Consider the following 20,285-nt stretch of genomic DNA (forward strand, 5'->3'; position numbering starts at 1 on the left):
CATGCAAAAAATCATAGAAGGGTTATAGGGTGCCCCTGTAGCGGGCTTCGATGGGGCTTCTGCTGACTAATATAAAGACAGTTTGAATTGTGACACTGAGTTTTCGGTGTATTAATAACTAAGATCCGCTCGGAGATATCAAGGGCCAGGACATATCGAGAATGACAGTTTCCGACTGTATGAAATATAAAACTTTGCCTCATGCCTAAATTCTTCTAAATGATTAACAGCCTCAAAGCTTCTTACTTCGTTACTTTTTGCCACGACAACAAGGGGTATTTGCCCCTTACTACTGACCTTTGCTGGGCCTTTTTCAGAACACCTCTCTTAACGTATTAGGAAAGATTTCCCAGGCACCAGGCTGCAACAATGCAGTCGTTACTACTGAAGGTGAATTCAACGTATCGAAACAAGGTGTAACTTTGCCTAAGAGATTTTTCAGCAAAGTTGATCCACAGTCTCACTTTCAATAATATGCCGCTTTTCGATTCGAAGCCCTGATACACATTTCTACCAAAGCAATTCTAGAATTCTCTGTATTTTTCTGTATTTGTTTCTATCTAGCATCCGAAGGTAGTTTTTAGGAAACTGAGCATAAGCTTCTCAGAGTGTCCTGGTCCTTTCTCTCAATGCGGCCACACCTCGTGATTCCTAGGCCTGGAATTACAGAGAGCTGGCGACTCTTCTTATTCTGGGTGAAAATTTGGTCATGCCAAGGACTCGAACCACAGACCTTTGAGTCTGTAGTCAGCGCCTCTAACAACTGAGCCATCCTCGCAACTAATCCCCCCTTCCAAACAAAACATACATCAAATACCCAAAACTATTACCTGTTCGCAACAATGTCAGTAGCACGATGAATAACCAATGCCATTTCACGTTTTATCCTGCTTTTTAGGGAATCAACTGCTTCAGGAACTTTACCGACAACTTCTAAGGCCTCAATAAGAACGTTGATAAACATGAAAATATTGTCTTCAGGATTGGCTTGCAAATCTTCCGTAACCTGAAATAGAAAAGGCAGTCTTCATTAACGAAACTGTTACTATGTCTATTTATTCAGCAGCAAATTAGAATACAAGGCATTAGAATAAATCTAAGATTTCCAAGAAGGAGTGAGAAAAAAAATGAAATATATGTGGATAAAGCATAATCATCGTCTTAATAAGTAAATAGTAAATAGGATAAAGTAAATAGTTCTGAAGACATTTGAGCGAAAAAATCGTTTTCAGTTATAATAATCAAATTTTTCAGGAAGAGTTGTAATTCTGAATTCATTTGCCTGATAATCATATTTAGGGTGAAATTCGGAGTAGCAATTTAGAACCGGCCTGTTCAGTACACCAAATAGCGTAATTCTGAATTTAAACAGTCGGGTATCTGAACTGTTTCAATATAAATAAGTCATGTTAAGACGAAGACAAGCCCCAAGTGCAGACACTCTGTCTCGTTTCTACAACAAAGTCAGATATACTTAGAATAATATTGGTTAGATAAGAGCTAACCTTTGGCTGCAAGAATTTAGTCTAAACCAGTAAAGTGATATCTAAGCCAGTAAAAAACCTCAGAGCTGGAAAACTCTGAATTACCAAAATATTTGCAATTAAAATCACAGCTTTTTATCAAATAAAAATAAAATGATATCTTTTTTCAAGTAAATTGACTTGTGTCGTTTGTGATCGGGTATGATCAGAAACAGATAACAGGAGCGGAGAAAACTAAGATTTCACATAGGTCTATTTTTGAAATTATTCACTTTAATAGAATTAGAGACAGAGTGTAGGTTGTTGATACCTTCATATCCACAACCAAACAATTGAAATCGTTATTATCTTTGAAAAAGAATTCGTTCCTTTTTTCTGCATCACATATTTTCCATACTTAGACAATCCTATATTTAGATATATTATACCATTTCTGTATTTAGACATTTCTGTATTTAGACCTTTTTAGATATTTACCATATTGAGTTTATAAAAATATCTTAAAATTTCTTATATTTAAATATTTCTGATATCTAAATATTTCTTATGACTAATGATTCTCTTCTATATCCATTTTCGACTTATTTAATCAAATGTTGTAAGCTTGAGATCTTTGAAACACTTATTCGATAATCACGCAACGCTGATTGGCCTATTTCGATCCACAACTGTGTATATATATATCTCCTAGCGTAGAGTTTTCGATCCGTGTTCTGACGTTTTATACTCTGAAGAGTGTCGGACGAAAAGCTTAAGTATGTTCTAAAATGTTTGCTTTTTTCAAAGCCATTAATAAAAAATTTTCCTCTCTAAAAAGGTGCGGTTAGAAAAAGAAGGCATCAAAAGTAAGGGCGTTAATTAATTGTGTTGACAATCAAGATGCTCACTTTCCGGTGCTTATAGTTATTTATCCAAAGATGCAAGCCGAAATTATCTTTGTTTAGTGAAAATAAAGGTTAAGGGAGAAAATAGCTTGACTCAGACTGAATATGAAAGTAACGAATCCTATATTTCCAATAAAAAGCCCAAGCTTCACTTACCCAAGTTGAAAAAGGACGTAAAATAGGGTTTGAAAGGTGCGTCAAATAAAGAATGATAATAGCTACTTTGCCAGATGTCTATTTCGCTTGAAAATACTTTTAGCTAGCTTTAGAATAATCTCTAGTTAGCTTCAAAATAATTATTCAAAATTCTGATAACCCTTTACTGCATGCAGTTGGCTGGAGATCTGAGAACCCTTTACTGTATGCAGTTGGCTTGAGAGTGAAGATACATGCCAGCTTCCGGTTCGAGAAATGTCTCTTAGTTCAATTCAACAAATAAACAAAATTTTCGGTATCAAAACATTCGTGGACATACTTCGTCAAGTCTGGCAGTCTGGACCTCTGCAAAGGCTTCTGGCTTGAATGAACCTAAAAAACGCAAAATGACGATGTCAATAGTTCTTAAAGAATAACAATTGGAAACATCAGTTACAATATGTTATCAAGATAGCGAAAAGCTTTATCGATTTTCCATACCATACTAATGCCATTTTAAATTAATTTCTAGGCAATTTTCAGTTTTTAGGGTAACAACCATCCCACTCTACAGGCAGTGGCAGCCATTCAAACAAAGTTCATAGATTACTTAATAAACAGGAAGCAGCCACCACCTTAAGTTTCACCATCACTTTAATCGCTTGTTGTTGACTTCATCATCAATGATCGAAGTTTCAAACAGGCTGGAGCATTATAAAGCTCGATTATAAAGCTCATTATAAAGGTTCATTCTCAAAAACGGCACTCAATAAAAATTGCACTAACTTGACTATGCATTTAAAACGATAACATCAATAATGCTAATTTTAACAGGCAGTTTAAAAATCAACATTAAAAAGTAGATGGAAAATGATAATTGAACAAATTTTATGAACTTTATAATTAAATGATGCAATATGAAGTCCCCATCAAGATACGACATAAAAGGAAAATATCTCAATTTTATATCGAATGTGAGAAGTTACAGCAAAATAAAACACAAATCATCCTTCCCAGGTGAGTTTGTTTAACTTCATACCTTCAGGTGTTTGCAAAGAAACAAAACAAAGAGTATGGGTTTGAAGTATGGAGCTAATTTCCTAAGGCAGTAATTTTGATATTCTTAAAAACAAAGTTAGCATCAGTAAAACTATCTACCGTTTTGGTTTGCTTTCTAAGTTTATCCCATTGTTTCAAATTGAACCTTTAATTAAATGTAATGGTATAATACACACAATTTTATTCTCTAAGCTAAAAATATAGCATAGTTTTCAACTCACGTGATAAAGATCTTGAAATCCACTTTATTCCAGGAACAGAAAGCAGTGTGCCAGAGTCTAGAGAAAATTTAGAACTTTGAAGCAGGAAATGTTCAAGATTCCTTTTGAAAATATAGCCTGAAAGAGCACCATAAAGTGCAACTAATTGTGTAAAATAAGCGGTTATCTCGGTTGCAAATTGACTGAGATTGTTTTGTTAATAATAGATTACTGTTGTTTTGGCAAGAGCTCTTAGATTCTGGAACCTAAACCATCTAGTGACTTGCTGGCGGAAGAGCCTGTGCTGTTAAGGCTCTGTCTAGGCCAGTTTGTAACACGTTTAGGTGATTTTGGCACGTTTAAAACTCAAGATATATTCTGAAAATATATTCCTTTGAAGTCATCTTTTAAGATCACTTTTACATAAGCCATCAAACTAAAGGGAGGTGAATAGCTAGATTTACTCTACGAGCCTCTGTTCGGCTAAAGTCTCACTCAACGGACGCTACAATAGAGGCTCGTGCATGGAATGAGTCTAGAGAGTTGATAGTAAACTGATTAGAAATGACTTCATATATGGAGGACTGCTAAGAGGTACCATAGACAAAAATATAAAAGGACCGGAGTAGCTTAGACAATCTGTCATGCGCGTCAGATGTTAAAAAACTTAAGTATGTCGTGCATGAATTTCTAGGTTCACTGCTTTACAAATTACTTTCAATGAGTTCAATCGAATCATTTCCTATGAAAATACAAACATCCAGCGTAGAGTCAAACTCAAACCTCTACATTTTCGCCAGCTGCAGTTTAGTTTGACTGCTTTCTCATTAACTATCGTGCTGATATGATCTTGCCAATTGGCTGAAGCACCCTTGTTAAAATACTGTTTATAATCATTACCAAAGCAACCTATGCTTCTACCCCTCGAGAACCATGACAAATAAATACTTACCAGCAGAAGGCTTTTGCTTCAGTTGTTTATCCGAGTGAATCTGTTTGTTCAGCTCCTCAATAAGCACCTCGTGCATTTTCTGCACAAAATACAAAAAAGACTGACACATAAAGCAGTTTAAATAAAATATCAACATATGCTTAATTATAAATACATCAATTTAAGCAACTTTTTTGGGCTTAATCAAGATTTATCTTAAAAAAACAAAAAACAGAAGTACTCAATAAAGACAAACAAAGCAGGCTGACTTTATACTTTAAGATAAGTCGAGATGAAATTGAGATGCATCAATACGAGATCAAGATCAAAATTACTAATCTGAAATGGAAATCCTTGTTAAGTAGTAGGTTTCTTGATATTGCAACTTCAAAGCTCATCTTCTCTGCAATTTGAATGACCGAAAAAAATATAGTCATGCTGTAGTAAATATATTTGCACTTACCATTTGACGGGAGTAAAGGTCGATTCTCAGTTCGCGCAATGCGTCAACGTTTACCAGTGTCGTTTCCAATGTTGTAACTACAAGAAAATATCGATAGGTTGTACATAGACTATGTCGGTACACATATATGCAGGCATGAATTTCAGAATAGACCTCAAAGCTCTAAAAAAGAATAAACTCAGTACTTATGCAAGAAGATCGTGGAGGCTGTTCTCTTTGAGGGGCAGTTTTGCTTCCGATGTTAGAAGGAATATGTTGTTTTATCTTATGCCCAAATCTTTGGGTTGTGCATCCTACGTAGCCAGAATCACACTGGCATGTAAATTCATTAACAATGGAACTCTTTTGGCTGGTAGAAAAGCAATCCTTTGAATGGATGGAAGGGCTCTCCTAGTGCTGTAAACAATGCGAGGATTGATAGCGAAGAAAAATTTTGTGATGGCCTGTTTAATCTGACATTCAGCTCCGAAGGAAATGCTAGCAATCCATGGTAGTTAAAGATAGACTAGGCACTGGACCAACCTTATGCATTGCTATTTATTCGCTTTTTCCAAAGCCATAAACAAATGAATATATAGAAATAGGAGAGCATTCAAGTATTTTGAAGAAATATTTAGTAAAATTATCAAAGAAATAATACGCAACGTCCGTAATGAAAAATTCAGTATCATAATGAATTTACTTATTCATCTCAGAGTTGGCCAAATTACTTGCTTCTCAAAACAAATCTGGTTTGTCCAACTAGGCCCAAATTACATTCGAAAGTTGGCAAAATTCACTACTCGCGGAAATAGATATGAAAGCTTATGACCTACCAGTCTTGACGAGGAGCTTGGCAGCATGAAGATAATGCTTCTTTGCCATGTATCTGTCAAGCTGGTCTGGAACTGCAGTCGCCTTGTCTCTAAAGTAAAATTACAACATAAATTTAACCGACTCTAAATTTAAAAGTACAAGGCACATTAAAAGCGAATAAGTTTTCAAAGCACACTCGATACTTTACCAGGAGTGCCAGGGCGGAACTTGTAAGCCTAGCACTCCTTCTCAATGGAAAGTAAAGACTGTATCCAGGCTATAGTTTTACCGAACCAAGTTTGTCATACTTGCAAAATAGCATTTCGAAATTTGCAAAAAACTTGGAGAGTAACTTAAGAAGAGGTAAACAACAGCAAATAAGAACACATTTCTAAAAGCTTGCAGAACCGTGACTCACAAAAATTTATATTTGAATGCGAAAGAAAACGACAAACAAGGAGGCGTTCCTTACACTTTGTCAAGGAGGCTCAAAATTTCGCTATATTCCAGACCCTCTTGCCAATGTCTCCTGAGGTCATCTCGATTGCAGTTCAGCAGCGTTTTGCATGTAGTCAGCTTTTCTCTTAAGCTACTCACTTTTGTTCTGCATCCTGAAATTGATGACACATATCAGGCTTATTAATGATGCTCTTCTCATTTTTAATTAATATATCTATTTTGGAAACATGAATATCTCAATGACTGAAAAGAACAAAATAAGTCTTATATCGTCATCTTGATCTGAGTCAACCAACATTACAACACTTTAGAATCTAGTATGGATTTAATAATGCAAATGACAGTCTGTTTTCAATTTTTGCATGTCATTTTCTCCACTGACTCCTTTTCAAGGCAATCTTGCAATTCTGTTGATATTTTGCCCCCCCCCCTCGATTCAATGGTAATAACTTTGCTATTAGAGTACACACGTTCCATTGTTTAATGGAAGGAGAGGGTACCTGGGTCAGCTGAGTCAAAAATTGTCCGCTTAGCTCAAAACCTATCACATTATTTCCTCATGTCTGTTGAAGATGAAGTTAAAGACAGCTTGAATTAACGTTTCCATCAGGTTTTTACAGGGACTTGTTAAGTCTTTAAAAAAGGCGCACCAAGGACTTGCTACTAATGTAACTATTGATTTTTCTACTGTCTAGCATTAGTAAAAAAATGAGGTTTATTGGGTGCCTGAGAGTGGTAAAAAATATAAAACTTTGCAGTCTACAGAAACAAGATACATTTTTAACTACCTCTCATCAAAACACATTCGACCAGGGTTTAGGACAGTTTGTCACTTTTAATAAAAATTATTTAATCAATTCGACGATGTCTAAAATTATTGAAAAATCGAGCAAAATCGTTGGAAGATTTACTGAAAAAAATAACAATCCTGCCCATTTTGTTAGCAGTCTTAATGACATATTTGGGTATTGCACTTTAACTGTTGTGATATGTCAATATTTATAAAAAGGCTCTCTGGTAGCCATTCTTTCATTCCAATAAGATACATCCCCAGGTCACGCTGACTCCCAGTGCCCTAAAATCATATGTGGCTGTTTATTTGAAAACAAAAACAACAGGAAGAGAATTGGATGCTTGTTTGAAAAATCACAAAGGCAGCTAAGAAAAATATTGGAATTGGTCAATTTTGAAAATATTTGCACAAACAAAAATTATTCATATTTCTATTAAAGCAAAAATTATTCACTTCAAAAATAATCGTAAAACATTTCTAAAATGTGTCTTTAGTCGCCAAATAGAAGTGCAAATCTCACATGCTAAAGGTAATTTCATAACTGGTTTGGCTGGCTATAGGTAAGAAGGAAAACGAAAATCATTTAAAACTGTTATCAATAAGGTATTTAGGACAAGTTTCTACCTTGTATTCTTGAAGAAACCAGTGCAAAATTTTGAATTGTCTTTTTCAAACTGTCTTGATTATCTAGAAGATATAATTCATCGTTTGAGTTATGCTTACACTGATGAGAAAGAAGAAACCCAAACTAATCGTAATACCACATTGTTAGTTATTGACAGCTTGATAAGTCTATTTTCAATGAGCTTCATATTAAGGCCTCCAGAGACCCATTCCTTTAGCCATTGCCTAAAGAACCCATTTTGATACAACTTTGGTTAATATGAATAGATTGAGAGGAACTTGAGAAAGGGCTACAGGAATTTTTAATATCAATTTCAGCAAGAGTCAGAATAAAACAGTCAAGAGGATTCCCCAATAACTGCTTTAAATCCCCTTCCTTGATCCACAAAGTGAATATATCTTTGGAATTTGATGCATCACATGTACTTACAATGATTATTAAAGTTAGTGTGGTGTTAATTCTGAAACAGCATTTTTGTGCATTACTTAAGAGAGAGTGGCATTTGTTAAGGCAGTAATTATTTTGATTCCATGCTAATGAATGCATAAGTACCATATTTTACCGTGTATAAGCCACACCTGTTTTTATATTATAATTGGCTTTGTTTTAGAGTGCGTCTTATACATGGTAACATTGACTGTCCCACCATTTCCTTTGAAGGCATACTGTCTTTTTATAGACAAAATATTATGATATTTGGAGCAGCTGCTCTCCTAATTCGAATAATTACCCTTTTACTGGAAATTTATTAAAAACTTCGAAATTCTCCAGCCGCAATAGAAGAAAATCTGACAAAAGATTTTTTAATCCCAAAAGTAAGGGTTGTACCCTACATTCGCTTAATTGGAGGGCAAATCCCTGTAATTGTTATGAATATTGTGAACAAAACAGATGACTGACAAGAATTTTATGGACTTAAAACCCTGTAAATGTTAATGATGATTTTGATTATTCTAGGATGTTAAACTTTCTACTTGATGATTTTAAACATAATAGGTAAACATAACGTTATATTTAAAACATTGCAGTTTGAAAAAATTTTCCTCCACAGATTTATTGTCTAATATTCTTGAGTTTTATTCTTTCACATAGATATACATGCTTTGCAAGAACTGAGAAAAGAGGGTGCGTCTTATACACAGTAAAACACATTAAAAACTATTTTTCAGAATTCAAACATGGAAGAGTGTGCCTTATGCAAGGATGTGTCTTATACACTGCAAAACATGGTATTTCACTATTTAGAGCAAGAAATTGGAATTAATATTCAAAGACGCCCCAGTTAACACAAATGAAAATTTACCTTCTACCAAAATACTTAAGCTTTCATCTGCCTTCTTCAAGTTTTCCTGTAGCTGCTCCTTTTCAAGTTCTCTTTGCTGTAAATTGTCACTAAAATCGAATGTTATTAAAGAAGAAATATTATAAAATGAAGCAACCTCAAGGAAAAGAAGATGGAAAGAACAAGTTCATTGTATGATTAGTTTATGTATTTCTGAATGAATGAAGTGCTAAGGGCATTTGAAACCATCCACTAAGGTATTCTATCAAGTAAAACTATATAACTTTATATATTTCAAACCAAAACATTAAACTTAAATAAAAAAGAGCTTGTCGTTCAGCAAGTAACAAAGCGATTTTTTTACTATTGGAGAAATACATAGCCAGTTTGAAAAATAAATACCAATGAACATTGCTAGATTTTGAGAGAACCAAGATAAAACAGTAGAGATGTTTTGGTCAAAAAGGTGCAACTAGTGAAAACAGAAAGACAATAAACCAGATTTTGGATTTTATACAAATGTATTTTAAACAAAATGCTATATACAAATGTTATGTTCTGAATCAATCTTAACAAAGTTTTCCTTCCCATCATTCAATTAAAATTTTCAAGAACTTTCAACAAACCTTGAAAGCTGTTTGATGACTGAAACCAGCAAAGCAACCTAAAGCCAAACAAAATGATAAAGTTTAAACAGACACTTCTACTAAGGATAAATATAGCAAAAAACTTTCAAATTGTATAAAAGTGAGGAATCTCTTTGCAAATTTCTTTTCTTTGCATTTCATGGTTTTATGTCTATTTTGATTTTTTCTCCTTCTACTAGCACATTTTCTTTGCATTCTTTGTGTATCTATTACTCTACTCTAACTGGTGTTCTTTTGTGTTACACATATTATTTGCAGTCCCAGTGAGACTTACACTGCCCTGACTTTAGCAGCACCTTCTCCTGTGTTTTCTTCTAACCCTCCTGTTGAGTTACGCTTTTAACAATAACTACTGTTATAGGCAATCTCCTTTAACCTCCTCATTTTATTGACTTAATTGTACCAACTCAATTGTAATTACTCTATTGTATTAATTTTGTATATGCTAGCTCCATTTGATTTGTAAAGTATTATTGGTGAAGACTTCCGTCAAAACATTGAAGATATAGTGTTTTTTTTTAATTTTGGTATGATATATCAGGCCTTGCTCTAAGTAAAAGGAAGGTGCTCCATAAAAAGAGCCCCTTATAAACTCTAGGCGCTCTATTTCGCACCTCTAAGTAAATTTCCTTGAGAGCATCCTTCGAGACCTTTAGGAGATCGAGAGCTTCATATCAAAAGCTTCGGAAGAATGTTAAATATGAAATTCAATGGTGATACCAGAAAGCACCATAATATGAAATAATAAAACATGCAACAAACACTATGTTAATATAAATATAGAAATATAATAGAACAAAATCGCAAAATTGTTCAGATTTTTCTAGATATGTAAGTTGCCATCATTTGGTGAGCTTTTATCAGTGTCAGTATCACTACTGTTATGTTCAGCTTCACATATTGCTTCATCAAAACGCATGGCTTTAAATCGAACATTAAACTTTGTTTCCTTTTTTCATGTTATCCATTCTATAAGAAACGCTAGAACATCTACTACTCGCAAAAGCAAATGAAAAGCAATGCGATCATTTGGACGGAAACGTGATCGCTGATTTGCACAGGCGATTTTAAGTTATTAAGAAAAACAGAAAATAATATATATATACTTCAATAGAAGATTAACGCTTGCTCGAAAATCAAATAAATCTGCCGGAGAATACGCTTGATGGCCTGTGTCCTTGATGGTTATTAGAGGGTTATTAGATTAAAAAATGATATCGAAAACCCAACATTGAATTTGCTGAATTTTTTCTCAAAGGGTTATCTTACGCAAATCATAATATTGCGGTCTGTTGGGAAGATTGTTTATGCTTGATCAAGTTGATTCAACAAATTCCAAAAATTTATTTTGCTTCGTGTTAATATTGATTTTACGTTTTGAGGGGCTCTATAAATCGCTCTCCAAGGCCTTTTTTGGGTGCGCTCTAGGCGCGCGCGCTCGATCGAGCGCCTTTCCGGGCAAGGCCTGATATATATATATACATTATAGTCAAGGAGGTATTGTTCAGATGCCTTTCTCCTTGTAAGATGGCTCAAAAATAGGAAGATCGCACTTATTTATTTATAGGAAGATAGCACAAAAATAATGGAAACATTGCATAGCAAGGAACTTTTTATCTCTTCTTCACTCTTCAGAGAATTAACATCGGATAATGAATGAAGTAAGCAGAAAAGCTAGAAAAGAATGTGAAAGGAAGAAAGACATGTTTGAAGCTGTCCCTGATTGCTTAACACAAAAGAAGCAATCAAATGCATCTTTCTTCCTTTCACATTATTTTTGATCCACACCTGGATCTAAATTTTCTGGCCTGGCCTTTGTGCTCTGTGGAGCATCAAATGAAAAATGCTTCAGTATGCCATGCATCTGCTATATCGCGTCATCTTCAAATTCAGCAGTACCAATAACTTATTTGGATATATTTAGAAGTTTTAAAGTATTGTTTCAATAAATTCACTTCAAAAATTTGGATACAACAATAAAATCCAGACTGCGCAGAGTCTCCTCCTTGTTGATACTTAGGGGTAGGGAAGAAGCTCGTAGGACATGGTTTTGAGCACAGACAATATGTGATCCCAACCACTGAGCCCTTGTCACACATATGCCATACAATTCTCTAGACAGGGGTATAGGCTTGATGCAGATACTTATCACATGACATAGAACCATATCTTTGCCCCCAAAGAAATCAAAACATGTTGCCTATAATGATAGTTTACCAGCCTTAGAGGACAAGATCCACGCAAAGGATCTCTGTAGTTTATATACATTCTCCACCCTAGGCCTAAATTTTTGGGAAAGTATCTGTTGTGTGCAATATTTTTCATTTTCAACGATCTTCATTTCAAAACAAAGCTAAAATTGACCACCATGTTTTAGTTAAAATTCATAAAACAACCAAAACATGAAAACAACTCTAAAGTTGATTTTACTTCCCATCGCACTTGGAAACAATCCAAGCATACTATGATTCCAGCAAGCAAAATTCATAGCAAACAATCCAAGCATACTATGATTTCAGCTTCCATCAGTAAAAAATATTACCCAATCTGATTAAGATCTCTAAAACATAAACGCCACGGCCTAACCACTAGAAGATAGCTATGTTATGATATGGATAAAGTAGAAGGGTCTTGCCCCAGGCAGACCTGATAACTTGGCCACCTTCACCGTCTACTTTGTTGACAATATAAATAATACAAAACCATAGAAGACTCACAGAATTCTCCGATGACTTAGACATGGCTGAATTTGTAGTCTTCTACGGTGCTTCAACTGTGATCCATTTTCAGCATGCCAATCCCATTCCTCCTACAGCTTGACCTGACCTCCATATTTTCATTTCCTTTTTGCCCAACCTCCTTACAGGGACTGAAAAAACTATAAACGAGGCACGGTGCCAGGAATCTATATTTCCAGAGTTTTGACACAACGATTTTTGGAGGGAGGGAGGGAAGCAAAATATTCATTTGACTCGGAAGCATACATTTTGAAAACGTAATTTCTTCACGGGAGGAAGGGCGCAGACATGAGCTCCAACACAGTCTGGAAAGTGGGAGGGGGCCAAAGGAAAATTCAACACCCATAACAAAAGATTTTGAAAAAGCCCCCACTGGCCCCTTTGGTCGGAGGCCCTAACAAAAATAAGCCGAAAAATTTAACAGATGGAAAGCTTAACAGATCAAAACGCATACAGTTTGAGAACTCTTCAGTTACATACGGTAAGTCTTCATGGGAGGAAGGCCACAAAACTAAAAGGAAGCCCATAAAATCTAAGAAACATTAGTTCTAAAGCCGAAGCTGTCAAATATTCTGGGTGCAAGAGTCTCCTGTAACAAAGACAGGAAATAGATTTTTTATCTGAAATGTTCCTTTTAAACTCTTTGGCACTCAGAGTTGCAATCAAAGCATAATTTAGATATATTCAAGTTGCATCGTGGCCTTGGAAACCAGGAGGAGGGAATGGCTACGATTTTCTTTAATTATCGGCACCTGTCGGGGCCATAGCAGCCTGTAATAATGCACGAACGAGTCTCTTGAAAATCAAATCTAGGCAGTCACCTAGGCTGTAAAAGCTTGAAGAAAAGTCGGTATAAAGTCATGATTAGAAACCAAAAATCTATGAACTGAGTAGAGTAGGTGTTTTGATTCTAGACGTTGCCCCCCTGCTAACAGTAGCTTTTCTAGTAAATACAGTGTCGTCGGAACGAAATTAATATTGGGGGGGGAGGGGCGCTGCTTATTACATTGGTTCTTATTCATTACACTATAATAAAAGAAATGCGTTATTCGGTGTATAAAACAGGACTGTTCTTAGTTGCTACTCCGAGTTTCAGGCCACCAGGCAGCGTTACCATAAGAGAAAGATAATCCACAGGAAAGCCAAACACGATTCTTCAATTTAATTTACAAATAGCCCTTTTTGGTAGCCCTGGTTTCACAATAAAAGTTTCCAATTTTCTTAAAACCTGTCTCCTTCAATTTTATCCTCCTTTTTCAGATTTAATAGGAATACGCATGAGGATTTTGAAACAAATGGCTAAAGGGGCAATTTCATTTGAGCATTTGACTTCTCCTTCTATATCTATTTTCAATAACTTAATGCTGTATGACTTTTCATCTCAATTCGCTCAAATCTGTGCATGAATGTTTTAACAAGATTCTGCTTGTGTACTGTAGTTTTGCAATGCACGCATTTTTAAATAAAAAACAGGTTATAAGAAACGGTAGCCTCAATTTTTCGAAAATTTAGAAAAACCCTACCCAAATTGAAAAAAGCTAAGAAACTTTTCTAATTTGCAGTTTTAATTTTCCGAGTTGACACTAGAAACACGTCTATTGATAATGGATTAACATTGATAAAAGAATGGGAGGGTGAAAACTGTAAATGTAAAAATTGTCGGTAGAACAACGTCAGTGGAAACCCCCCTTCGAAGTTTTATTCATGTAAATACTTAATTTTAGTATTAGCATTATTCTGTAAATTTTTCTTTTGTAGATAGTTGGTTAAAATTAGCTGTTGTATTTAGCTATTGTAAATACCAATCTTAAATAATGTAATAGTTTTTTTAAACATCTCATTTTCATTGAATACATTTTAAATTTACAATTATACGACTCGCTTTTACAGGCATCATAGAATTGGCTGATCTGCATTACAGTATTAAGAAGTCAATCAGTTCGGGGCTTAGCCATATTTTGTTTCGACGACAGAAGATATAGTAGGTGCAGCGGATAGAAATGTTCATGAGTTTCATCAAGATGGATTTAGTTTGATTTGAGTCAAAACTGAGTTGATGTAGCATGTCGGAGAGAGAGGTAGATGAGGTTCCCAGAATGCCAAGGACGCAAAGGTTACACAGGTAACACGTTTATAGGCAGGGCTCAGTTCCTTGATAAGATCGTTATATTTCCTAGCTTTTCGAGTACTGTTTTCGTCGATGTTGCTTTCGAACCGAACAGTAAGCTCTAGCATGTAAAGGATTCGATCTTCAGTTACGAAGACAAGATCTGGTCGATAGGAGTCGCCTGTGATTAAAGAAGGTGATAGAAATGAAGGCAGGTTAGCGTAAAGTGAGCTGTTTCTAGGTGTTGAAAGGGTTTTAGCCAAATATAGAAGTACAGAATCATGTCTCCAGGTATACCTTAGGTCCTACCATGTTCAAGATAATTCTTGCAGCTAGAGACTATGTGCTGTAATGATTCTGATTGGAGACAAAAAATGCAGGCAGATGACTGAGTAATTGACCATTTGCAGAGGTTTTTCCTAGTGGCAAGAGTGTTGTTTAGGTATTTGATGGTAAAATTGTAAATGTTTTTCGGTAACTGTTGCTGGACACTAGAATAAAGTTGATTAGTTCCCTTGGAAGCAAATTTTAAGATGCACGAGATAATAAATCCTTGAGATGTAAGAAGTTTTCGTGTTCACTTTGGATGGATTTGAGAACTTGTTTGGTGTTGCGATGAACGTCATATTGTATGTTTGTACCAGTGCTAGAATCTTTCCATTAAGAGCGAATCTCTTGATTTGAGAACAGTCTTAAAGAGTTGCGGATAACGGTTTGGCATTGTAAGAACTTGGTAGATGGAAGAATGAGATTGATACCAAACTTCGATTTTGGAATGAAGAGTCCACTACCGAGTCAACCGAAGATTCCGAATCCGCCGAGTAAAAAGGCCAAATCATGGTTCTCGAGGGAGAGGAGGGTGGCTGTCACAACTAAGAATATTACCCCTCTGATTATCTGCTTCACCCCTAACCCCCATCTCGTCCCCAAATTCGCATTCTGTTTTCCCGCGATTATTTTCACCCACAGGGAACCAACGATAACTTGAGAAGTGACTTATGGGATGCAGGCCTAATTTGAATGGCGAAAGTGTGGTGAAAGCAAAGGCTCATCAAGTCATCTGAGAAGAAATCTCCAAAACTCGAGATGGCAGATGGGGCAACAGATGTTGAATTCTCCGAATCTTTGCACCAAGAGGACCCAAGTAAATACGTCAAGGATGAAGAAGAGGAGCAGAATCACTTCCATAACGTTATTAGAGCATTTCTTGCTTACAACACTTCATCACTACGAAAACTGCAGAAGCGTGTGAAAGATTTTATGAGTATACCTGTTTGGCATAGGAAACTTGCCCCAAATTATGCAAAACGGTTAAAAGATTGCAAAACCTGCATAGAAGAGAACTATAAGTTGGTCAAGTCAATTATTAACTTTACAAACGGAATGTTTCAGAACGCAGAGTTTGGGCCACCTGGTCAAGGAAGTGTGCCAGTTATTTCGCCTGAAGATGAAAGCAAAGTAGTTACAACTCTTACTCAGATTGTGAGGGACTGGGCAGAGGAAGGTGCAGAAGAACGGCATGCGTCTTATGGTCCAATTTTAAGGGCCATGAATTGTTATCTTCCTGCTGAAAACAGGGGAAGTATTGGCGTCTTGGTACCTGGTGCTGGCCTTGGGAGGTTGGTTTATGAGACTGCTAAACTTGGATTCAACTGCCAAGGAAATGAATTTAGCCTTTATATGCTCTTTGGATCAAACTTTATTTTAAATCAAGTTGATGGTGAAAACAGCATAACTTACTACCCGTGGGTACATCAGTACTGTAATATTGTGAAACCAGACAACCATATTGCTGCAGTCAAATTTCCCGATGTAAATCCGAGAGAACTACCTCAAGATGCAAAACTTTCAATGGCAGCAGGCGATTTTCTTGAAGTGTACACAGAACCAAACTGTTGGGATTGTATTGCAACATGCTTTTTTATTGATACTGCACACAATATTATGGCATATATTGAAAAGATCAATGAAATTTTAAAGCCTGGAGGATATTGGATAAATAATGGACCATTATTATATCATTTTGCAGATATCCCTGGTGAGGTATCGATTGACCTGTCATATGAGGAAATAAAGAAAATTATCACAGAGGACTTCAAGTTTGAATTACTAGAGGAAAATTTGGATGGTATAAGTCACTATATCCAAAATCCAAGGTCATTGTTGAAAATGACTTACAATTGTATATTTTTTGTAGCAAGAAAGCCTGTATGATAAACCTTGGCTAGATTCATAAACATTAAGAATATCAGATGGTAGAGTTTTATTAAAGTAATGATATGAAAAAGATAGATACTTGGTAGTTTGCCAGATATTTCTGCATTCAGGCTGTTCAAGATGTTGGCCATAAAATGGCACTGTATACATGGAACTGTTCAAAATGGTATAGTATGCATATGGGTTTTGCATGGCTTTGCCAGGAAGCAGCTGATAGTGATAACTAAAATGTTCAGCTGACAATATACTTTTTTGGATTTAAGTGGGGATCTTTGGATTTTTGGATCAAAGAGTCTTTCAACTGCTCCAGAAATACACATGTCTTTAATTTAAATCTCAGTGTTTCTAAAAAGGAAATTTTTCACGATTTGTCCCTCTGAACATTAATGCTTTGAAAAGGCATTAGGAGAACTGTATGAATAAACATATTGTAGCAAAAATGCAAGTGTATAGTGTAACATCAAAAGCCAATTGTTTAAAATGCAAACAAATTGTGCATGATACTTTTAGAGCAATATGATCCACCACCATTTTCATAGAGTTCAACTTAAATACAGACTGGTGTGAACAAGAAACATCTTTTCAGAGCTTCTAAAAATCAAAACAGGAAATGGAATTGTGTAGATATATCCAATGTTATTAAAGAGGCACAAAAGCAAAAAATTGTAATCATTAAGTGTTTTTCCCAAATGTATGGAGGTTGGTCTTTGTAGAAATTATTTACTTTGTGGGAACAAATTTATGTGTCAAATGAGACAGGGGCAGAAATATGTGGGTATGATTTCAGTGAAAGCCATGATGCAAGAAATGGTGTAAGAAATGGTGTGAGTGTGCGACCATGTCATAACACAGAACCATTAATTGCTCGTTTATACTGACAACAAACACTACAACAGTCTATCACATCCTCTATCTACCTTTACAAGCAAAAGAAAAGAAACAACATCAATTGATTGAAGCAGCTGGGGCAAGAAGCCCCGACCGTGAACAGCCAAATGACATCAAACCCTTTGTTTCCATGCAGTAGACCAGAAAAGAAGTAGGATATCAAAAATGTGTATCCCAATTTTGAAAGTCATGAAGCTTTACTCTCACAACAAGTACATACAAACGAAAGATTTTCAGGTACCATCAGCTCCCAACCTGTGGCTCATAAATTATTTTTGAAATCTTTGGATGTAAAAATTTGCTTTGATTCAAAATTTGCTGATTTACCTAAATGAAAGCTTCATCAGATGCCAGTTTCTGCGTTCCTTTGCTAGCAACTAGGCAATTGTCCCACTTTTTTCTCTTTGGGTAACGTCCTATTAGAGTATCTGCAGCTATACTTTGTAACCTTTTGCAACCATTTTAGGAGTTTCAAGGAAGAAGACGAAAAGGAACGTCAGTATAGTCCACACTGGAAATAACGAAAAATTCTGGACAAAACATTATGCTTTAAAAAGCAATTGAGGTCAATTTGCAAAAACCCTGGGCAAAAGCTACATGCTCTCTCGAGAATCTCTCACTTTCTTGATACTGAACAACTTAAGAGAGTAATGAAGGTATTTATCTTCTCCAAGTTCAATTACTGTCCTCTTGTTTGGATGTTCTGCAATAGAACACTTAATAGTAAAGTTAATCGTATTCACGAACAGGCCTTGCAAATAACTTACAATTACAAAGATATGAAATCAGATTTTGACACAATGTTACTTATCATTTAACATTTAACAGTTATAATGAGACAATGCGGTCCCAGTCCACACCAGGAATTTACAACTGTTGATGATTGAAATTTATAAAACAAAATGGGAGCTCAATCCTACTTTCATGAAGGATAAATGTGTTTACTGTAGACTGTGTAGACCTTTCCTGGCTCAGGTTGGGTTCTTGACCGGATAAATGTGTTGTATTGTAAATGCCAAAATTTGGGCGTTTCCAACATAAAAGGGCGTGGCTTATCTTTCTGACAACCTTTGTATTGGTTAGAATTCAGGCTGGATCCGCGCCTGCAATGATTTTTGACAAAAGAGGTAAAATGGAACAGGCCTTCGGCGAGAATCTTTGTTTCTCTTTATGGGTGCATGCCTGCCTATAAATTCTTTGACTATATTTTTGCGATAACCACTCTACCATTTGTTGAGTAGATAAGGCTGAACGGCCAGCTGGTGAAATCAAGTACGATGTCGTAGAAAACATTCCTTTATTCCTTTTATATTTCATATCTTGGCTCATATTTGTTCATTCTCCTATTGGCGTAGGCGTATGGGGCATCGTTGCTGCTTATATGACTGAGACCATTCTATCTCTTTGAGATTATTCTATCGAGATAAAACAAGGTTTATGACGCTTTCAGTTTCATCCATCCAATCATATTTTGGAATATTCTATTAGAGCGATAAACAACATGAAATAATAAACTCACAACCATGTCGACTCAAACTCTTGTTCAAGATTTTCACTGACAACAGCTGTTTGCATCTTACCTGTTTGTCAAAAAATATCGAAAGAGTAGTTTTGAAACAAATCGTCAGCTTCTCTACAAAGTACAGCTTCTTTGTGAAGGAGCATAGGGTACAAAAAAGGTAATTCTAGAATTATGGACAGACAGTTATTAATGGAGAAGTTTTAGGAAGAACAGGAATAGAAACAAGCCTGATGAAAGTTATAATAAGGAAAATATAGTTCGAGTTCTTGGGGCATGTGATGAGATCTGAAAGAATGTAATATCTAGTGTGAAAGAAGAAGAGGAAAACGAAGGCAGAAATACTTTATGAGATTGAACACGGATCTTAAAACTGGTAAAAGAGATTCAGAAATTTTGACAATTGTCAAAAAATGAAGCAGGATTGAAAAACATGATCACCAACGCCCTGAAGGGACAAGGCACTAAGAAGAAGTGGAAAAAAGAAGAAGAAGAAACACAATGCAAGCTAATAAGTGTGGTTCCCTTAATGAGTCTAGGGAACATTTCAAAACCATTCAATAAAATATAAATACTTGATACACAAGATACATTCATCGATTGTCCAGCAGTTTTCTTAAGTTGTTTTTAAGCTATCTCTGATGAAATTTCATTTAATCATCATTTTAACTAGATAATCCTGTCTCAATACTTGTATAAAAGCTTGCAGCACTCGCAGCGACTAGGCGTGGCCAGGTAAAGAGTCGCTCTCTAAATAAACTGCTTTATCGTCATAGCTATTGCAATACACAAGTGCATTATGATGATTATTATGACCCATTAGTATCAAGCATAGTCAAATAATGTCGAGAAGCATGAAATATATTTAGATCAAGACAGTGTGACGTTATTAGCCTCAGTTTACACACAGTTTTGTCGCATTTTCAGTGAATTTCAACTCAATTAGTTGTCAGCACAAAGGTTGTGGCAAAACTTGGGAAAATCCACTGATGACGTCATAAAATACACAGACGTCAGCAAAATAAATTAGATGGTACATCAATCGAAAGACCTTGAAAT

At 35.6% G+C, this 20,285-nt stretch overlaps 2 protein-coding genes across 2 annotated transcripts in view; one reads left to right on the forward strand and one right to left on the reverse strand.

The window, feature by feature from the left end:
- The window catches only part of LOC135695872 (exocyst complex component 4), a 34,430-nt gene extending 21,795 nt beyond the window's left edge, over positions 1-12,635 (reverse strand). Inside the window, exons 1-11 of the mRNA XM_089112513.1 lie at positions 12,475-12,635; positions 9,737-9,774; positions 9,132-9,220; positions 7,828-7,890; positions 6,424-6,562; positions 5,972-6,060; positions 5,157-5,233; positions 4,715-4,793; positions 3,784-3,840; positions 2,844-2,896; positions 831-1,006 (exon numbers count right to left, since the gene is read on the reverse strand). Coding sequence (XP_088968639.1) covers positions 831-1,006; positions 2,844-2,896; positions 3,784-3,840; positions 4,715-4,793; positions 5,157-5,233; positions 5,972-6,060; positions 6,424-6,562; positions 7,828-7,890; positions 9,132-9,220; positions 9,737-9,774; positions 12,475-12,498 — 884 coding nt within the window. The 5' untranslated portion in view covers positions 12,499-12,635. The remainder of the gene's footprint in view (positions 1-830; positions 1,007-2,843; positions 2,897-3,783; positions 3,841-4,714; positions 4,794-5,156; positions 5,234-5,971; positions 6,061-6,423; positions 6,563-7,827; positions 7,891-9,131; positions 9,221-9,736; positions 9,775-12,474) is intronic.
- Positions 12,636-15,502: 2,867 nt separating this feature from the next.
- Positions 15,503-17,157, forward strand: LOC135695880 (protein-L-histidine N-pros-methyltransferase CARNMT1). The gene has a single exon (XM_089112515.1). The coding sequence runs from the start codon at positions 15,689-15,691 to the stop codon at positions 16,814-16,816; it is 1,128 nt and encodes a 375-aa protein (XP_088968641.1). The 5' UTR covers positions 15,503-15,688; the 3' UTR covers positions 16,817-17,157.
- The last annotated feature ends 3,128 nt before the right edge of the window (positions 17,158-20,285 follow it).

The sequence above is a fragment of the Rhopilema esculentum genome, chromosome 14 (assembly GCF_057945365.1).
Source record: "Rhopilema esculentum isolate cy_ngs chromosome 14, ASM5794536v1, whole genome shotgun sequence".
Classification (NCBI taxonomy): domain Eukaryota; kingdom Metazoa; phylum Cnidaria; class Scyphozoa; order Rhizostomeae; family Rhizostomatidae; genus Rhopilema; species Rhopilema esculentum.

What these genes read in the sequence shown, in the direction of transcription:
- LOC135695880 (XM_089112515.1), top strand. Translation starts at nt 15,689, where the DNA reads ATGGCAGATGGGGCAACAGATGTTGAATTCTCCGAATCTTTGCACCAA.